Raw genomic sequence first — 21,272 nt, forward strand, 5'->3', positions numbered from 1 at the left:
GGTGGAGATTGCTAGCATGCAGACAATAACATTGATGTTCATTGACAAATTGACCGTTTTATTTGTGTACGTACAGCTACCTTAGTGGGCCTTGTGCTCACGTGTTAAATTTTACTTCAGCTAGGGTTACCTAAAATAGCAGATACTCACTTCAGCTGTCAGTTTATAGAAAAAATCTACTGTAGATGTAGGTAGTAACCTGTTCGTTTCAGTGTTCAAAAAACTAATATTAATTAAGTTTAATTAATGACAACTCAATACCCCGAGTTTGACAGCCTTTTGATATTGTCATGTAATTTATTTCTTTACCACCGGTTATTCTTAGCATCATGAATTAACCAAGAGTTAGTGCATGTGGTTTGCGTGGTACCATGCTCTTTAAATTTTGTTGTTACTCTATTGTACATGTTCGGCATCGTTTAATTTTATTTTAACATGTACTTGTAGCAAGTGTTCGTTCTTTTGGTTCGATGCGATGTTGGTGTCAAGGTTTGTCACAAATCTATTGAATTCAATTCAATAATTTTCTACTGTGTATTTGCTCTGTTAAAAGCACATCTCTAAAAAAAATCCATTAGACCGACAAATAAATTTGTTTACTGGGTCATTAAACGTAATTTGGAGTATCTCCCATATCGCATATAAACCATACATGTATTGTATACTGGATTATTGAAATATAACCTATTATGACAATAGCCTCACCTCAGTCATTTACGTAAGTGCATGTGTAGCATCTGTTATATTGAGGGCAATAATTACTTTGTGGTATGATTGGTTATGATAACTTGATTGACCTGGGTAATCTGTTTCTGTTTGAAATGGGTGTCATGTATGCATAGTCAGTCAATAAAACTATAAATTTCTACATCAAAATTACAGGTTTACAATTGTTCAAAAACATTTTGCATTTCAATTCTTTAAACGCATAAATTTCTACCCTTTTCACATTTTTATTATTTTTTGTCAAATGTTTGTTTTTTGGATCAAATGGGCATAACTTTTGATTGGCTTACATGTCTTGAGCAAGATGTTGGAAAAGTTAAGCAGGTTCACTTTGATGTTCAAGAGCAGGTTAAAGGGCTTTACACTGCAGTGCTAATGACAACATACAATATTAAGTGAATTATTTTTAGAGTTAAGAATAATTAAGAAGATGGGGGTTTGGTTATAGCTATATTTTTCATTGTGTTACCAGATAAAATGAGTGACTACGACTCATTAAGTCAAATAAACCAGTATATATTCATTCATCTTGTTACATGGCCGTAATTAGTTTTTGTCAAACTTAGTCTGGAGAATAAATGTCTCTTTTGGTATATTTTTGTCTAACCTGTTTACTCAGAGAATTTTTTTAACAGCGGGAGATTATTCTATTTTTTAAGCAATTATTGCTAATAATTGGGGTCACCAGCTTTGTTTTTGAGAAAATTGTACATTTACAATACGCAGTTTAATACTATACAAGGAGAAAGTATAAACATGACTTTTTCAAATATGGGTTTTTATGAAAAACCTCAACAAATAAAATAATGCATAACCAACCTTTTTTTATCGATATTAAAATTTTTATATTTGTCCTTCACTTACACATGTGCGATAGAATGTTTTCTCCTGTGAAACTATTCAAAAACAATGTATTGAATAAGTTTGTACTGACCATAATTTAGTATATTTACTGAAAACAATATTTTCTCTCGTTTTACAGATATTCATAGTTGAGTATATTTGTACTACACACATGAGAAAAATAAAAATTGACCCCAAATAAAATTATTGAGATATAAAACTTGGCATTCTACAGATTGACATGATCACCCTGCCCTAGAAACATGTATTGTTCGAACTAGCAAGACATGTGACTGTGTGCACATCTCGTATTTCACCAACCAGACTTTCTCAGACTTTTTTTTTCATTATTTCTGGAAATGAACACTAATTTTGGAACCAACAGACAAAATTTGAGTAAGTTTTTACTCAAAAAATTGGGCTATTTAAGTATTTTTGTCCCAATCTTCTGAAGGAAAGTTGCAGAGTGACTATTTAGTGAATTTGTGATGAAAAGAGGGGACTGGTGTTGAAAAGATTAAATCAACAATTTCTCTCAAATAATTGTTATTCACAAATATTAAAAGAGAATGGTGGAAAACGATAAAATGTTTGAGTGCATGCACATCCAATAGACCAAATAATGCAGGATAATTTTACAAGATTGTGCACGCTTGTTAGATTTTATGAAATGTAGTTTATGATTAACTTGACATGCAATTGTGTCAGAAGGCAAAAAGACATTGAATTCAAGATAAATGTACTACCGGTAGCATACTACAATATTAGTGTTTCATATTTATTAATCGTACATTAAAATGATCCAACTGTGTGTATATATCAATAGAATTATTTTATGCAATTACTAACTTTTCTCCATTTGCCCAAACCATCCTTTTCTTTCTTTTGCTGTAAACTGACTGCCTGCAATCATGCAATTAAGATGTTTGCAAAAAAATATTGGTGCTTTGATAGCATAGTGAAAACTGAGACTGTTTTGCTAACCGTAATTACACTAGAATTACACAAACCAACGCGTCATGCCAAGTTCAGATTTTAAAAAGGCAATGACTGCTTCAATGAAATGACAAAATGCATCGTTGCCAATGTATGTAGGAAAATTTCCAACCTTTCTGTTATAATGGCCATATGTTACCTGTACATTTATAAATAGCAGTCGAACATAATGATAGAAATGCTAGACAAATGGTATTAACACATCACTGACTAGAATTAGTAATTAACCACGGATGATGCAATACATGTGAATGTTTAAATGTCACAACTATAAGAAATACATTGATGCTACAGGAGTAAATTGTGATTCCCCCGGTGTATATTGCTTTTAATGGTTTGTTCGGTAATTAAGTCTGTGTTTATCTCATGAACCCCACAGTCTCTTGTCTGCCTGGCTGATTTCGATTGTAGATCTGTGTACTGTAAAATGACTAATTTTCACTGGGTTTAAATTTCACTGATTTACTATTTCAGGCATATTCAGTGGGTTTTAAATTCACGGTTTCGTCATTTAGATAATGTGTTTTATGCTAAATTGTACATATTCACTGTGTTTTAATTTAGCGCATTTTTCCAGTCAGTGAAATAAGCTAAATTAAAACCCAGTGAATAATTACCCCCTTTACAGTATTAACTAATAAATTGTTTATTTATATAATTCGCGCTTTTTAATGTAGATTCCTTACTTGTAAACGAAACAAACTGAATTGATCAATTTTGCAATAAATTTTACTGCTGGTCAATACGAGAATTCTAAAAAAAGTTTAGCAGTTACCAGCCTGCTTGTTTTGAGAAAATGATGATTAGGTTTTAGTGAATGGCAGCCATTTTGTCAGGCGCAAATATGCTGCATCTCAAATTGTAAAGTGAAAAAAAAATTATATATCCTATTTTAAAAATCAGTTTTTATGATGTTTAACTTTAACATTGTGTTCTGTGAAACTATTCTAAATAACAATTTGTGTTTAATATTTTATAAATGACCTCAAAATATGGATAATAGAATGCTAATTAATAATAAACCAATGAACATTTCATTGCAATTAATTACAAACATGAATATCGAGTAGGCTTCTACATTAATGTATGAAATCAAATTTGGTGGTGTGGAATTAGAAGCATATGGAGCTGTTAAAACATAACTGATAGACGTGCATCGCAATAATAGCACCTCAAAATGATTCATATTATGTCTATCACTGATGTGGGATTATCATATTCATATTTGTGAACCATTATAGGTTGTTTAAACTGACTTCCTGAAAGCAATATTAAGAATTACATGATACACCAACATTTATTGTGGGGTTTTTTGCTGTTTGCAGTACATAGTACAGTTTTATGTAATAATTTTAACAAAGTGCTGTATATACTATGAATGCAACGCTGCAGCTGTTAAATTTTCTGAAACGTGTGTGCACTGCCTGAAACAACTGTTTAATAGGAAACTGTCTTTCACCATCTAATGTAGACGCATTTGTTAGGTCTTCCAAAATAACAGTATTAAAGCAGTCTAGTATCTTGGGGAAGGGGGTAATTTTAGTAAATATTAAAATGCATTTCAATATGGATGATTATAATTCAAAGCAGTACTCCCTAAAATTAGAACAACCCATTATTTCTAATATTTATGTATTCTGAATATCTAATTAAAATTTATTAATCATAATGTGAGCTTAAATTGCCATGCGTGTTGGTACTATGACTGTCGATTTATAGAATAACGGAATACATTTATTTTTTGCTTAAATTCCCTTGGTAAGAGAGGTGGTGGTATGCATCACGGATTATCAAATAACTGATTTCAAACACTTATTGTTATCTGTGACATATACTGTTAATTAATCATTCATAAGTGTGGTTTTTCCATAACAACCGAATGATATTGTTGAAAAATTGTAATACGTCAGTGTGCACTGGTTGAAATCTGTTGGATGGATGGATGGCTAGAATTTGTGTTTTTGCAGATTGCTGCAAAATTTCAACTTTCAATGTATTGGTGGATAAGCAACCATATGGGGAAATTTTAAGATTTTATAGCTCTGTCATATTAATAGCTGATACGAATTAAATTAATTGTAGGTCATTATTATTCACCAGAATTGACCTTCATAATATCACTCTCATTTCTATTGGTTTATATACCGGTACAATAGAACAATAAAAAAACATTAAAACCCTTCAATTTTCTGACCCAGAAAATTTACTTTACTTTTACTTTCAAATTTAATAATTGCATTCATCTTGAGCATAATAAAATACAGTTACTCCTCTATTAATTGAACCATAATAAAACATTATTTTTCTTGAGATGACTGAATTGTTGATTGGTTGAATCAATTTGAATGGGTTTTAGTCGCAAGAGAAATTGAGAACATAGAAGTGCAATTAGTTAATTTGAAGTCAATATTTGAACAGAAATGTGCATGTCAACATAAGATTAGATCATCAATGTCTTATTTCAACCATGGGCTCACCCTTGTATTTACATAAGTGTATGCACTTCCAATAGACCATTTTCCGTACACTGCGAGAATCACGCGTTATGCGTGAAATCGAACGTAAAAACAGGACAAACAAAGATCATAGCATCGTAGTCGCGTCAAACGTCGCGTGGGATTCGACAAACGCCAAAGTATTTCGGGGACATTTCCATGCTTAATAATGTGCTGTCCACATTTGATGATAGGCAATTTCGATTAAGTGAGGGTATTCGGAAGCAATATTCCTCTGTCGAAGATTGGCCGGTCAATGTAAGCTGCGAAATAAAGAAATTCTAGTTCAAAATCAAATCGTTCGATTTTTGCGGCAGACGTTAGACGTGCGTCTTTCATGCATCTCGCGAGATCTCGCAATTGTTCGGAAAATCACCTATTGAACAAATTGGTACACGTGAGCTGGCTAGACTGGATAGATGTAAAATATGTCAGACTGTCCCCATTAATTATGTCTTGTTGCAGGATAGATGCCTGTAGGTATAAATCTGGTTGAAATGATACATGGGCCATGAGCCTCTATAAAAATTTTTTTTATTCTGTTTAATACTGAATCAAAATAACATTTGTGGTACCAAATCATAATGGGCATATGTAAACAGCACCTAGACAACTGGAAAATGAACAAAAATTAATATACTGTACTGAAAAGTGTCGTGATATTTCATAAGTCTGTGTAATCTATTGCGAAATTCTGTTCCCCTCACATGCTAGTAAAACTATATTATAAAAATGGATTGAGGCAAAAATTAAAATACTATTTGTTTACTCTATTGTATTGTAAGACTAATTTTCACTTAGTTTTACATTTCATTACTATATTGTTGCTAGAATTAATTCTCTGTAACTGCAACTTGAGTCAAAATCACAGCTTTCGATCGTGACTTGCATGTTGTAAAAAAAAGCCTGAACCATGCATTATGGTCCTATCATGCATCTTTATTCTCATAGAAAGACCACATGACCAGTATGGTAATTTATGTCAGCCAATGATTATTCTCCATGCTGTTCACATACTCAATAGTATTTTGAATACTTTGCGGATACATTGCGGTTTGTATGAGGCTGACAGTTGGTGAAAAACTTGGGGGCATTTGCATAATTAAAAAAGAATTTGATACAGTTAGATTCAAGAAGTTAGTAAATAGCCTACTCTATTCGGCTGTGCAGTTGAGACATGATCGCGACAGTATCTAGCAATATTTATTGAATTAGCAAAGTTGTTCTCTAACATGAAGTTCCGAACAAGCCTTATAATTTATTTCTTAATACAGTCAAACCTGTGTTAACGACCACCTGTGCAGAGCGGCCACCTGCTCATAGCAACCACCTTAGTACAGTCCCTTCACAATTTACACGTTAAAGACACTGGATATAGCGACCACCCTATTGTAGATCTATTCACACTTGAACCTTTGTATAACGACCACCAACATTTCCATCAGACTGTCCCAGCAAAAAGACAAAAGCTACTTGCGAATCGCTAACAGGAAAGCGACCACATGTTACATTCAGATCACAGAGTACGCAATCTTCAGGGCTAATATAGACAGGGGTGACCATCGCAATTTGGTTTGTGAAGTTGCGAAAAAGTCAAAAAAAAAATGTTGAATATCATCTAAATGTAACGTCTGGAGACTGAAAAGATTTTAACAACAAATTACAATAGTTTCATTCAAAGTTTGAAATGAAAAACTAGCTTGTTTCCGATCGGTACTATACTATCGATCCCCAGTCGGTAGCGGCACTTCTGTAGACTGTCTCGCACATGAAGAGCAAATTCCCCCTGTCTCGTAAACAAAGAAAAATGAACCAGTTTTATTAAATGAGAGATGTTTTATTTACCCTTTTGACATGAAATATCCAAACAAAATAATAAAACATTCGTTTATTTCGTGTTCATCGCGTGAGTGCAAAATCAGACCTATTTTGGCTGCCATGTTGTGTGTTGTAGATCGTTATAAATTATGCTAATGAAGCTAGCGCACGGGCAAAACGTATTGTTACTGAGGGGTCATCTCAGGGTCATTCTCAACGAAAGATATTTTCTATTTAGATCTCCTTTTTTTTATAAAAGGTAATATCAATAATTCGCAATCGAGAAAATTCGTTTCGTTTGGGCAGTTTTGACACGTCGATGCTTGCAACAAATAACTGTAAAATTGCGTGTACGATCATCGTGGTTCATTTCCGGTTCGTTTGACTTTCTAATTCAACACCTAGAGTTGTAGCAATCATTATGAGTTTTGTAAATTTTGTTTATTACCAATGCTTCTTCATTTTTTAATGCTTGTTTGTTGTTTCAAACACTGCAATTTTGCCTGTGCATTTAGTCAGTGTACAATCAACAATACTAACGAATGGGTTGATTACCGCCTGTGATGGAATATGTGTAAGAGACTGAGCTGAAACGCCAATGCGGCCGATCGTTAACAATCGTTCTTGAGCATTAAATACACAAATGAATCCATGGGCAGAATCACTTGGTTCAATACATTTTGTGTTGTACAATGCAAATGATGCTTTTGCTGGAAAAAAACACAATTTGTGATAGTTTTTTTGAAAAAGCTTTAACTCCTTTAGATATTACCTGTGATAAATTCATGCCTTCTCATAGATGGCACCAATGAAAAACTAGACAACCTTTGGAGAAAGGAGAGACCGTATCAATGGAATATATAATGGTGTGTATTGTTTTGTAGGTGGTAGACAGAAATGGGTGCCTTTAATGTTGGACCCTGAACCCAGCAGGAAGGAAGAGAGGAGGCACTTATCACCAAAATATAACCGTGATGGCAGAACCAATCTATCTAGAGATAGAAAAACATCTCAAGATTACCAAAATGATAGGACAAATCGAGATGACTCTAACAGAGGTGAGTTTCATTCTACTATTAACTAATGCGATGTCTGGATCAACCTTTATTTGGTTAGATCAATAAAAAACTACATAGGGGGGGGGGGATAAGGGTTAAACAAAAGCTCAACAATTCATCAGATTTATGTGCTTACATGTAAGTGTATATAAAGTCTCACAGTCGTCATGTTCGATGTAGGTCCCATGCCACGTATAGAATGCATGTACAAGATGTTCAAAAACTTCAACCCTGCAATACTTCTGTTATGTTTATATGGTAGATAAGCAACAATATTTTTAATTCATTCAGGTTCTAACTCTTTGAATTGGCGACAAGGTGCAGAAATTAGAGGTGGATATCGTAGTAGAGGGCGTGGAAGGGGTAGAGGACGGGGGCGTGGAAGAGGACAGCATCAAGTCAGACCTGAATTTTGGCAAGGTAACATATCCTTTCGTGATTTTATACATATTTAATATTATTTGTTCTTGATATTTGTTGTGAATTTTTTCGCATCGTGGCTGCTAGGAATGAGAGATCACTACTAGTGGGGAATCAAAACTTCTGTACAACTGCTTTCTTAAACTTGATTTGATAATGTGAGTAAGATTGGTAGAGATGCCCAGAAATACTGTGCAATCTGGCTCATGCGAGACAAAAAATTTCCAACTAGTGTGAGAAAATGTCATCCCATAGCCTTGGAGATTTTATTAATCACTGAACTGTTCATTTTATTACAAGGACCCACTGATGGCAATCAATTCATTCCTTATCCACAATACTTTGATACTGACTATACTGGTAATGTTGGTGGAGGTAGTCAAGTTGGAGGGTTTTTCTACGAGAATGCTCCATTTTATCCTGTTGAACAAGACGCACTCAAAGATTATATCCGAAAGCAGATGTAAGTCTATTGTAATTTTTTTTAGTAATCACTTTTGTTCTAGCATATGTTGTCTTGCACTCCAAGACAATTTAATTCAGTGTGGAGCTAAAACATGCACTTGTTCAGAAAAGAACATGTAAATGCTGACCATATATTCATGACAAGCCAAACCAAATATGATCAGAATTTGAGTCTTGTGTACACTGCTCTGTTAATCAAAATATATTTATATATATAGTTTAATTTTGTTATTTTATTTTATTACAGAGAATATTACTTCAGCATAGATAATCTAGTGAAAGACATCTTTTTAAGGCGAAAGGTATGTATTCAATCTATGATGGATTCTTGCTTTTCTTAGCCAGTCGAGATTTTAAAAATAGACTAGTGTCAGCCAATGATTATTCTCCATGCTGTTCACATACTCAATAGTATTTTGAATACTTTGCGGATACTTTGCTGTTTGTATGAGGCTGACTGTTTGAAGCTCCAAATATTTGGTATGGGATTTGAAATGTTTTGACAATTTTATAATTTATATTAAGGATTTTCTAACAGAAAAAAAAAAAACTTGGGAAAGAGATGTATTAAATATGTATGCTGTTTTCAATTGACTAACAAAATGTCGCTTCAAATGATTCAAAGTAACTTTTTCATTATAGATGGACAAAAGTGGCTTCCTGCCCCTCAGTTTGATCGCAGGTTTTCAACGGGTCCAAGCGTTAACAAGCAATATTGATCTTATTATTGAGGTTAGTCACCAATTTATTGCTCGTGTATCTAACTTGTTTTTCCATGCCAGGAATGCGTTAGAATATCTGACATGTGCATTGCAGTTCATAGCCAGCTGAAAACCTCTACAGATAATCAGAATGAATTGGGAGGGGGAGGGGTGTATCAGCAGGTGATGTACAGGGTAGCTCGTATAGAATTTATATGAGCCCCTAAACAGTGTGGATTACTTACTGCTGCAACTGCAATGCTACATTGACGTGAAAACAATTGTTTTTCAAATCTTCTTTGTCATTCATGTGCACAATGACTCGTAATAAATACCATAACAACAAATGAATATTATTTCAGTATAGCAATCATTATCATCATCATATGCGTATAGTTTTCCATGTTTGGGTCAAATAACAGATAGACGAATGAGGGCGTGATTTCGGCATGTGCCGAGTCAGTCCGAGGTGGGTCCTGAAAAACGTGAACGCAAGTGCTGTAGTCCCTGTTCAAAAACACAAAGGATTACAAATTTCGGCACATGCCGAGATCCTGTAACGTGAACATAGTAATTGTTTTTAGTTTACTCTAGCCTCATAGTGTTATTTTGACTATTAATATTACAGTAGGCAGCCAGATTATACAATGCAATTTTGCTGGTGTAAACCCCCACTAGTGTATATTATATAAATAAAGCCCATACCCACAGATTTCTACTCCTGTGAATACTCGTGCACCAGCCACTGCAGCTAATTAAAGTAACTTTTTTAATAACAGTCCTTGGAAAAGAGCACTGAAGTGGAAGTGTCAAAGGACAGATTGAAATTAAGACCGCGCCAACGACCAGAAGAGTGGCCCTTACCAGCACTCCCAGTTCCAGAACATAGTACTTTACAGGCAGATTCTCCAGAATTTGTTCCAGGACAACCCTATTATGCTACTACACCACACCATGAATCAGGTACGTTATCACATGCAACTAACCAACTCTCACCCTATTACTTACACTCAATGAGATGTTAATCAGCAATCATTTGAAATATTGTTGTGAGAATCATAAAAATTTCTTTACCGATTGAAGTATGTTCGGAAGGACTTGCCTTCTTAAAAGTCACTGCTTCTGTCACCAAGGACAAGAGTTCAACATGTTTTCTGCGACAAAATATCGTAATTTTCCACGACAGTAGCAGAATGAAATCAGTTGGCGGTAAGCTGAAATGTCGGTCTGTTTTTCTCTAGAATCAGCCCCGACATCACCAGTACAGAGTCTTAGTGGTGAACTCATTGACAATATTTCTTCAGACAGAGAACATGCATTGTATCTATCGGTCGGAAGATCTGGCTTATCAACCAGTGCGCCTGAATTTGATACTGGTGACTGGACGGAGGTGAAGAAGAGGACAAGAACTACACCTAGAAAGGTAGATTTAATCTCAGTATTAAGTTTCTCGTGGGCACAGGCAACTGTGGTCCAATTGTTCTGATGTTGTGTCCTTGGGATCCAAATGTGATATCAAATGTTTTCAAATATTCATGAATTGCAAAAAAAAAACTTGTCTATGGAACTTATTAGAAAGTTGTGGCTTCTATTAAAATTGTAAAAAAGGGGATACTGCTTCTATTGAAGCAATCTACACATGAGAAATGGTAAATGTGTGGGGCTCATTTGTTGAAAAAGAATGGGTGTGGCTTCTAATTCAATTTTACTGTACGTTTTGAACAAATTTGATTTTGATTTTTGAGACTGGATTATAAGTTGATGGGGAAATTTTCTTTTTGACTAGATCCAAGTAAATAAAAATACAACATCTCTATTCATTAATTTTCAAACAGAAAATAAGTACTGTCAAATTCTTCATTTTAACTGGAATTAATTTTCGCTGAAAAGACATTTTGGGTGTTTTGTATGGAATTTATTTTCACTGATTTTTGACAAGTTGAATGTAAAATATAGGAAAGTATATTCGCTGGATTTTATTTTTACTGAATAATTCCCTCAGTGAAAATAGCGAAAATTAATTCCAAGCGAAAATAAAGTATTATACAGTAGTCTGTTTAGAACTTATTAGATTAACTGTATGCTTGGTCCTGTAAAGATAGATTCAAAAGACGTAGTTAGGGAGTATATCACTACATGAAATAAACCCCTATCTTTGATTACATGTTTTTCACCTTCCATATTTTCAAACTTTCAATTTTAGCGTCAAGTCTCTGGCTCATCGCATCAGGATTCATTTGGTCAAGAAGAACTTGATTTTGAATTTGATGAAGAATTAAAAAGGTCCGGCAAGAAACACATGTTTGCATCATCTGAAGAATGGTGAGTAGTATCCACGGAAAATTACCAACGTTGTGTGTGGTTGTCTGCACTGGGAGAAATTTGGTCCCAATTCCAAAATATGGGCATGAAAAGCATCGAAATTATAACCTGTTCATTACTTGCCACATACAAAATGAAAACAACTGGTTTCACTGGACCACAAAATTCCCTCAATGTTTCTCTTTTAAAAACCATGTATCGTTTCTGCATGAAAGTTAAAGCAAGTAACAAATGAATGACATTACATATGAGGTGTAAAATAGAAAGATCATTTGAGGTAATGTTTCTTCTTTGTTTCAGGGATGATGATTCTGACTATGAGATGTCTGACAGTGAAGTCAGTAAAATTATTATTGTAACACAAACCCCACCACCAGCAAGTAAAAAGCATCATTTGAAAGATGATAGAACAGGCTATCATGAAACCAGAGCTAAAATGACTCAAGAATTGGGTAAAATGATTAATGATGGTTTATTCTATTTTGAAAAAGATATGGAAGATTCCATCAACCACCAGAGTTATTTTAATGTCATGGTAAGTATGTGTATGTCTTGTATGTGGTTGTATTGCATGTATATAAAATGTGTATTCCGTTTCACCAAATTACAACATTCAATAAGATGATTTTGAAGATCATTATATCATTTTTTTGCTGCGCCATCAGCGTGTCGGAGAATACCATGTTGCATCAGGAAAAATTTCTGAACTTCACACTGCTGTTCATTGATGACAGCTAAAATAATATTTAAGACAATTCAAATTCAATTATACTCACTCACCTTAATTGATATTTGATTCTGGCACTGGTTACTTTCACTTGTATAGTATATTCACTTCTTATATACCTTCTTTTTCAGGCGGACTTTAGTTACAATAAAATCCAGACCATAAGCAAAGAGCAGTTTTCATCATTAGCGCCACAACCACCCCATGTGAAACAGATAGTTCCTCCAGGCCCACCTATTCGGCCATACAGCGAGGAAGATGACAAAAACGAAGAAACAGACGTATCAGTAGTAGGAGAAAAGTCTTCTACTGAAACAGGTCCTGTAGAAACAGGTATTGTAGATTACACTATTCTTCATCTAGTGACCCTGTGTTTAGTTTATGTATGTATTCCTGTAAATGAACGCCTTCTGTTTATGCAAACTAGCATTGTTATATTCATATAGGACATTGGAAATCTCGTTTCTTTCGGAGTCTGGGACAGTTGTTTGTTTGTTGGTTGTGATTGAAAACATAAAATGTATGCATTACCAAATGTACCAAACGATTGAACTAGATTCTTGTAAATATCATAGTCTTCAGCCTCGTGACATTTACAACATGTCTTATTTGACACTCATTGACTGTTTTTACACAATAACAATACACCATGTTTTAATATGCACAGGAAATTATTTAATGATCTCAACAAAAATGGAATCATTCTCACTTGCTGAAGCTTGTTTTTCTGGGACTGTTTTAGTACTTTACTTTAATTGTGATGTACCAATCCTGTTCGTCACAACACCAAATATCATTTGGTGTGTTGATGAAATGTCTTACGAGATTTTCATGTTTGGCTTTTTTAACTCCATTCGTCCTAGGAACTCTATTTTTTTGGGTGGTGATTCACTTGTGCTTAGGTTCACTATTCTAGCACAATTGTGTATAACACAACAAACTGAGATTTGTGACTTTTATTTAATTACCAGTTGCAATACCACAGACCAAACCAGTAGATGTAGGGGTAGCTAGGTCATTACCCACTAAAGTACCAGATGTTAGACAGAGGACACCTGTTGCTGGCTCTAGGACGCCAAAAACAAGGAAGGATGCCACGACTGTGCCAAGGTTTTATCCCGTTGTCAAAGAAGGCATTCCCTTGGATGCTAAGGTGAGTCTTGGTTTGTTGTGATCTTCATCAATACAGTATAAACTCGTACCCATGAACTATAGGAATACATTGTGTGATGTGCTATTTTCTTATATGAAGTGTTAAATTTGCAATTACATGTAGATGATCGTAAAAGTCCAGGCATGTGTAATTTAATAGCTTTAAACATATAGGAATCCTGATTTATTTCCAATGTTGTTTGTTTTAACTATCAACAAGTATTTCTAATGCCATTTGGTTGCATATATTGATTAAATTAATGGATATGAATTTTTTACCAAAACTGCCATAAACTGGTTCAATTGACTACTATTGAGTATTCAGTTTATAGAATTAACAATTAATGTTTTCCTGAAACTATGAGTGGGTCGTATTGAGAGGGGCTGCATGCAATGTAGTAGTAACAAAAATACTGATATTGTTTGAACTTGCGATAATAGGAGTTTGATTGTGCTGTTATTTATTCACGTTACCATGACATCAATGTGGACGTGTTAGATTATTGGAAATAAAATGTGTTATGAATGTGATTGATGTCAAGCAAGAATGACTAGATTCAGGCATGGTTACTTCTAGCAACAGTTACCTCAGTAAAAAAGGAATTTTCACAATCAGGTCACTGGGTGTTTCCAGGGAGATGAAACAAATTTTGTGATGATTTGTGAACTTTAATCTAATCAACTCCTGCTATGTTGTCATAAAAAAATAATTGAGCAGAGTTATGTACAGTGTTATTATAGCATTGCCTTAAAATGGTTAAACTCCAGTAGCAATTTTAAATTGAAAACTGGTTAAAATACTTACAGCAAAGATTTTTAATAAAAAAACTAGTATCAATACCACCAAGCATTTTGACTTTCAAGAAATTACTGTATGCTTCAGCTTTCACTATAAAAGTAAATTATTATAGGTATGATTGTGGTTGGATATGGTCAACATTGGAGATCACTCATCAAAAATAATTGACAAGATGTCAAAGATTATGAGATACCCAATATCTAATAAATGTTTCATCTTATTTAGAGCCCAAGAAAACAGAAAACAAAACACAGCAAGAATCCTCCAATAGAACATCATGTAGGCTGGGTGATGGGAACCAAGGAACATAGACCAAGATCAGCGTCTACAAGGTATGTTTTTATGAAATACGTAGACATCAATGCAAGTTCCTGTTCACATGACATGATCACCCTGATATGTAGTGATTCATGTACTCGTTCACAGACATTGAATACAAAATTCTCTACGGTTCTGTTTATATTTGACTATGTTAATGGTTTAGTTGGTCATGCTTTGAAAACTCTATCTTTGATTTCAGTTCTCCGTCTGAAGGTGCTCCCATCTCCACCAGTTATGGCAGCACACCACAGTCATTCCCCAAGTTTGAGCATCCATCACACGAGTTATTGAAAGATAATAACTTCACTCAGCATGTCTACCACAAATACCACCAGAAATGCCTCAAAGGTAAAACTCAACATTATCAATGTGTGTATAGTGATCATATGAAAACTTGTAGGTGTACTTGAACTGCAATGAATTTTTAATTAGTGTTAGTTGATTGACAGCTGGTACATATACTGCATGTGATACCAAGCTTATTAGTCCCCGTTCGGACGTAGTCCGAAAACGGGGACTTATGTTTTGCCCTGTGTGCGTCCGTCCGTGATCACCTGTATCTCGAACATGCATGGACCGATTAAGTTCAAACTTCACTCATACATCACACATTATTTGGGACATATGCACATGCATTTTTTTCATGATCCGATTAACGATAGCCGAATAGCGGCCATTTTAAGGCCGAAAATGCATCAAAATCACACATTTTCACCATTCCGGACCCGGATCTCAGTTATGCATGGACGGATTTTGTTCCAATTTGGTACATACATTAAACATAATGGGACCTTGATGCACGTAATTTTTTTTTTTTTGGATCGGGTTTGAAATGGCCGACTGGCGGCTATTTTGTTTTAAAGAATTCAGTTCTGGATCCGTATCCGAGACATGTCTGGATTGATCAAGTTCAAACTTCACACACACAAGGTACATCATGTCAAAAATATGTATGTGCATTTGTTTCATGATCTCATTAACGATAGCCAAATGGCGGCCGCTTTAAGGCCGAAAATGCATTGAAATCGCACATTTTCACCATTCCGGACCCAGATCTCAGTTATGCATGGACGGATTTCGTTCAAATTTGGTACATACATTAAACATAATAGGACCTTGATGCACGTCATTTTTATTTTTCGGATCAAGTTCGAAATTGCTGACTGGCGGCCATTTTGTTTTAAAGAATTCAGTTCTGGATCCATATCCAAGACATGTCTGAATTGATCAAGTTCCAACTTCACACACACATGGTACATCATGTCACAAATAGATATGTGCATTTGTTTCATGATCTGCTTAACAATAGCTGAATGATGGCCATTTTAAGGCCGAAAATGCATCAAAATCACGTATTTTCACAATTCCGGAACCGGATCTCAGTCATGCATGGATGGATTTTGTTCACATTTAGTACAATGTGTTGTACATATGCAGGTGCATTTCGGTCATGATCTGCTTTGAATGTATATGTCACTCAAATATGAACGGAACGGGGACGTGTCATTGACAATGACTTGTTTTTCTCCAATTGTTGCTTTAGTTGAGCAGTGAAACTCTTGTAAGCGGGATGGGTTCAATTGATGATTAGTCAGGGAATGAATCAGATTATTTTTTTTTACTACAGATCGCAAGAAACTTGGCATTGGTCAGTCCCAGGAAATGAACACACTATTCCGGTTCTGGTCATTTTTCCTACGAACTAATTTCAATCGAAAGATGTACCAGGAGTTCAAGCAGCTCTCAGTAGAAGACGCCAAAGCAGGATATAGATACGGGTTAGAATGTCTGTTCAGGTATTACAGCTACGGTTTGGAAGTCAAATTCCGCCCAGAAATCTTTAAAGATTTTCAAGAAGAAACTGCAAGAGACTATGAAAGTGGTAGGTTCACATAACATCTACACATTTGAGCAAAGCAGACTCTGAATCCTTTGCAGATGATACAGCCCACACACAGTGGTCAATTTCGTATATAATCTAATTTTTAGCTGTGTGCTGAGAAGAAAGAAATCTTGGTTTTCTATAAATTTGAATGTTGAATTTCTAAAACTAATAAATATGTCTGATGTATTACTGTTGCCGAGGTGTGTGCTCTCCAGGATCTGTAATTTAAACTACATTCAAAGGGCAAAGTATTCTGATATAATTTTCTAAACTTCACACTCTAATAACCCAGTAGTGCCTAAATGTAAATTTATTAACAAGCCCAAATATTAACCACTTTTCCAGGTCAGCTGTATGGTTTGGAGAAGTTCTGGGCCTACTTAAAATATTCAAGACGTCATGTGGATGTGGACTCTAAATTACATGGTGTCTTGAAAAAATTTAAAAGGCTGGAAGATTTTAGAGTTGTGGTGAGTTCATTGGCTGCATTTTAGTTGTCACATTTCCTGCAATATGGCTGCCATCAGTGATATGGCTGCCTTTAGAATTTAAAATGTCCTTCGCATTTACATGAGTGACATTTTCATGTTATGAGGATGAAGAAAATAAAATAAAAACATAGGGTCCATTGTACTCGTTTTGAAGAACATTGATGTACAAAATTGAGTAAAAATAGCACGTTTGGTCTGTTTTAAGGGCATTTCTCCCATTGTTTTCTGTAGCAAAGATGCATCTCAAAATAATTGTCAATGACAATGAAAAAATTGTATATGGTGTCTTACTGCATACTGGTGAATGTCTAGATGTATTAAAAAATTGCCATTATTTATGGTCTATGGAAACCGATGCTAAATTGTCATTTCATGCATATTATTTGACAGTGAATTATGAAAGTCTACATACTATTGACAATTACAAAAACACAAATTTTGACACGAAATGTTGTCACTGCTATATCACAAGTCATAAACACGCGAGTACCATTCTACTGTGAGCTGTCATTTACTGAAAGAGGTTTCTAAGCTTTCTATTTTGTTTTCAGCCCCCGAAAGAAGAGGATGAAGATAAACTTCATGGTGCTAAAGGGGGATCTACATCCGCACTTCAAGAGACAAGTACTGGTGGAAAGACTGTCAAAACACCTGCACCGTCTGAAACTCTGAAAGAGAAACCACAAAGTAAAAAGGCCGATCCAGTTGACAAGAAAGGAGTCGAAAAAACTAAACAAACTAACAGTTCTGAGGAATCATGATATTAAAAGCATATCATTTATAGCTGCATTTATTATCTTATTTGGGCGTGGTTAGCACCTTGGAAAGTATCTCCAAACTGTGACTAAATTCAGCATCCTCAGTGAAAGAACCAAAGACTCGCATCTTCTTCTGTGTCTTCATTGATATCAAGATATCAAAGGAATTAGTTTAGTTCTATTTTGGTTTTAAATCCGAAAGCTACCAGCTGAGGATAAATTATTTGTTCGTCTTTATCAGGGAATGCCTGGTAACTAGTCCTGGTTGCTTTTATTTAATCCATTACTAAATTTGTTCACATACTTAGTCCCTGCAGACTCATTTATGACTGTGTACATTTGCTGGTGCAGTAAAAGTATAAGTGTACTTGCAGGGGCAGTATGTCTGAATTAAAATAAATCAATGACTAAAAGGCAAACCGACATGCGTGTTAATAGAACACCAATCAACCGCTGGTTTGGCCACATCTCCCAGTGCTGTGTAACCAATCAGCTTTATGAATCTAAATGTTACTTACAAGAGCTTAATCAACTGCCCGTTCATTTAATAATTTAATGTGTCAGGGAAAATTATAACTAAATTGGCACGCAATTATATTTACATTAAATTTAGTAGAGGGGGTTACTGTTCTGTTGAAAGGGTATGAACTGTTCGGTTACATAATAAGCATATAAAAGTGTATATGCTGGCATTATGAATAAAAAGATGCATGCTTTTATATTAGTAAAAGTATGAAATTCTATGGAATAATTAAGTTGCAATGAAGAATCATTGTAGAACATTCCTATTATATTTTCTTTATGCTACAGTTTCATTTCCCATCCATTTTTAGTTCAGATTTGTCTTATTTTTCATATCTAAGGCTACAAGATTTTGTCAAATTTGTCTATATAAAGAGAAAAAGTGAAGATAACAAAAATTTAGTCTACATTTCTTCCATATTAGAGTTTTTAATAAGCTTTGCTGGGCATTCATGTTTTTTTCATTAAGAGGAATATTAAGTTTTTAATTTAACATATCTGTATGTAGATGTTTTTATCTTCTCCCCCTTTCGTCATTGACATCTTCACTTTTATGTTGTGGAGAAAGTGTTGTATACTTGTGTAATGTCTAATACACGTGTAGTACTTGTCAATGTACACATATCACTTTGTGTCAAAGACATTAGAAAAAAAGGTCTCTTGAGTTAACAGGGTTTCATAAATGAAATGTAAACGAGTTTTGAAAATGTTTGACTTCAATGTCAAACCTGAAGAGGATTGAATAGAAATCCTAGAAATGCATATGTGAGCTAGGAATTGCTGTCACTTGCAGCTGCCGAGGTTTGATCTAAGTGACCAAACCGCACAAGTATGAAAGCGATACATGGATATGAATAGTACATTAATGTTTGGAAAGTGTTAGCCATTTGTGTCCACCTCATTAGTGAATGATTGAAAATTGGTTTCTGAATTACTGCAGTTTCCTGAAATGCTGATTCAATAGGGATTCATGGCTTAGTAGAATGCAGATGTTTTCTTGGGAAACAAATATCTGTGTACTATAGGAATTTGTCATATTGTATATGACTGCCTAAGTTGCTAAGTATCTGCTGTATGAGACTACCTAAGTGTCCTCAGAATGTCCATATGACAATATCAGCCCCGATTTGGATCACTGCATTTTTTAAAAGATGTACTTGTATCCTATTCATTATTTATTGTTATCCTTGAGATGTATGACCAAGTGTAACTGTAAATCATGTACACATGTGACAGCAAGAAACATTGTACTATAGCTATGTTGAAACATTGTTTCTATGCACTATTACAAGCTTGTTAAGGAATCCCATATTCCAATCATTCTCATTAATCCCATTCTTTACTCCAATGTGTAGTTTCTACACTATATCAATTTATTTAATTTGCACTAAATAATGATTGTAGTGAACATTCTTAGTTTTTTGGATGTTGTCAGATATAATGTACCGGTACATCTTGTTATTTAGTGTATTTTATGATGGATCTTTGTTTCCATGATTTAGTATCCCAAGACCAAAAAAACGCACTACAGCCTTGGACGTGATGGCTCGAACAGTGTTTTATCTGCCAGATCCCATGACTGTGGCAAAGTTACTTGTAATGCATGTTTTTTTGTTTTTTTAACTTTAAACAGCAACAGTGATCACTCCAACCCCTGGATACATGTTGCAAAAAAATATTGCGACTGTAGAATGTTGTGTATTAACTAAAATGTTTAAATATGCAGCATATGTTAATTTTACAGTGTTAAGTATTGTCTTTTTGTGTATATATGGTAGTAGCAGAGCAGTTATACATTCGGACAGTGTCCAGCACAACGGTCTGCTGTGCGCACGTCTTTCGATAAGTTACATTTAATTCGGTCTTAAGTTTTTCAACACAATTGCAATAAAATAAGGATCTTATTGTTTTGTCTTTACTATTAACTACATTGGTTAAATTCCATTGCATTTTATTTCTTTAAGAAACTTGTTATTTTCAGATTGTTTTTCATTTCTAGGCAGTGTACCCGTTTTCAAGTTTAAAGAAAAAAAAAAAGATTGCAAAAAAAAGGCTTTCAGGCATTTTTACCGTCGTTTTACCTTAGTGCTGACCAAAAAGGACAAATTATCTAATGTTAAAAAAAGTTAAAATATTTTATTATAAAAAAAAAAAATTCTCATGGATTCAATATGAACTATGGTTAAAATGTAGTACAAGTGTATTTTTTTTCCCCCTTCATTTTAACCAGTTTTTCTTCCTAAATGTACTCTTGTAGGCGTTGTAGATATTTTGGGACATTCTGTTTACATTAAAAAAGTTGTTTCTGCTGTATTTTAGGTGAACCGGGTTCGAGATAACCATAAAAAATATATATCTTTAAAAATGTTGTAAATTTTTTGGTCTTTTTGAATCATTAGATATTGCTGATAAGAGTTTGTAGTTATGTACTTCATTATGCATATTGTACACAAGGGTAAGCAGATCACTTCACCAATTACAAAAGTGCATGTCGCTAAGTTCATACATTGTACCTACAGATATAAAATTGATCGTGACCAGTCAATTTTATTAAAACTATTTTTGGGGCTTTTTATTTGTTTTCATTGATGTGTTGGTAGCAGGCAATATTTAAGCTGTAGTTTCACCTAGTTTTAAAGTGTGAATTAAAAAAAATCAAAAAGACCAAATCTTGTATTGCACATGTCTTTATTAAGCTTTGTTGAGCTGTTCATATTCGGTGATTGTTCATCTGTCTACAATTCTATTGTTGACTTCTCAAAAACTCTGCAGC

At 34.4% G+C, this 21,272-nt stretch overlaps 1 protein-coding gene across 2 annotated transcripts in view; it reads left to right on the top strand.

Moving 5' to 3' along the window:
• Positions 1-21,168, top strand: part of LOC102806035 (la-related protein 1B-like) — a 36,033-nt gene extending 14,865 nt beyond the window's left edge. The window contains exons 6-21 of one of the 2 annotated variants that reach the window (XM_085497782.1): positions 7,763-7,936; positions 8,228-8,356; positions 8,657-8,819; positions 9,069-9,123; positions 9,464-9,553; positions 10,302-10,485; positions 10,764-10,945; positions 11,726-11,844; positions 12,145-12,379; positions 12,703-12,904; positions 13,543-13,724; positions 14,748-14,854; positions 15,043-15,191; positions 16,471-16,725; positions 17,074-17,198; positions 17,771-21,168. In XM_085497782.1, coding sequence (XP_085353908.1) covers positions 7,763-7,936; positions 8,228-8,356; positions 8,657-8,819; positions 9,069-9,123; positions 9,464-9,553; positions 10,302-10,485; positions 10,764-10,945; positions 11,726-11,844; positions 12,145-12,379; positions 12,703-12,904; positions 13,543-13,724; positions 14,748-14,854; positions 15,043-15,191; positions 16,471-16,725; positions 17,074-17,198; positions 17,771-17,980 — 2,561 coding nt within the window. In that variant the 3' untranslated portion in view covers positions 17,981-21,168. The remainder of the gene's footprint in view (positions 1-7,762; positions 7,937-8,227; positions 8,357-8,656; positions 8,820-9,068; positions 9,124-9,463; positions 9,554-10,301; positions 10,486-10,763; positions 10,946-11,725; positions 11,845-12,144; positions 12,380-12,702; positions 12,905-13,542; positions 13,725-14,747; positions 14,855-15,042; positions 15,192-16,470; positions 16,726-17,073; positions 17,199-17,770) is intronic. The other variant, XM_085497783.1, reaches the window with a different exon arrangement.
• The last annotated feature ends 104 nt before the right edge of the window (positions 21,169-21,272 follow it).

This window comes from Saccoglossus kowalevskii, chromosome 4 (genome assembly GCF_978046115.1).
Source record: "Saccoglossus kowalevskii chromosome 4, keSacKowa6.1, whole genome shotgun sequence".
In the NCBI taxonomy this organism is placed as follows: Eukaryota; Metazoa; Hemichordata; class Enteropneusta; family Harrimaniidae; genus Saccoglossus; species Saccoglossus kowalevskii.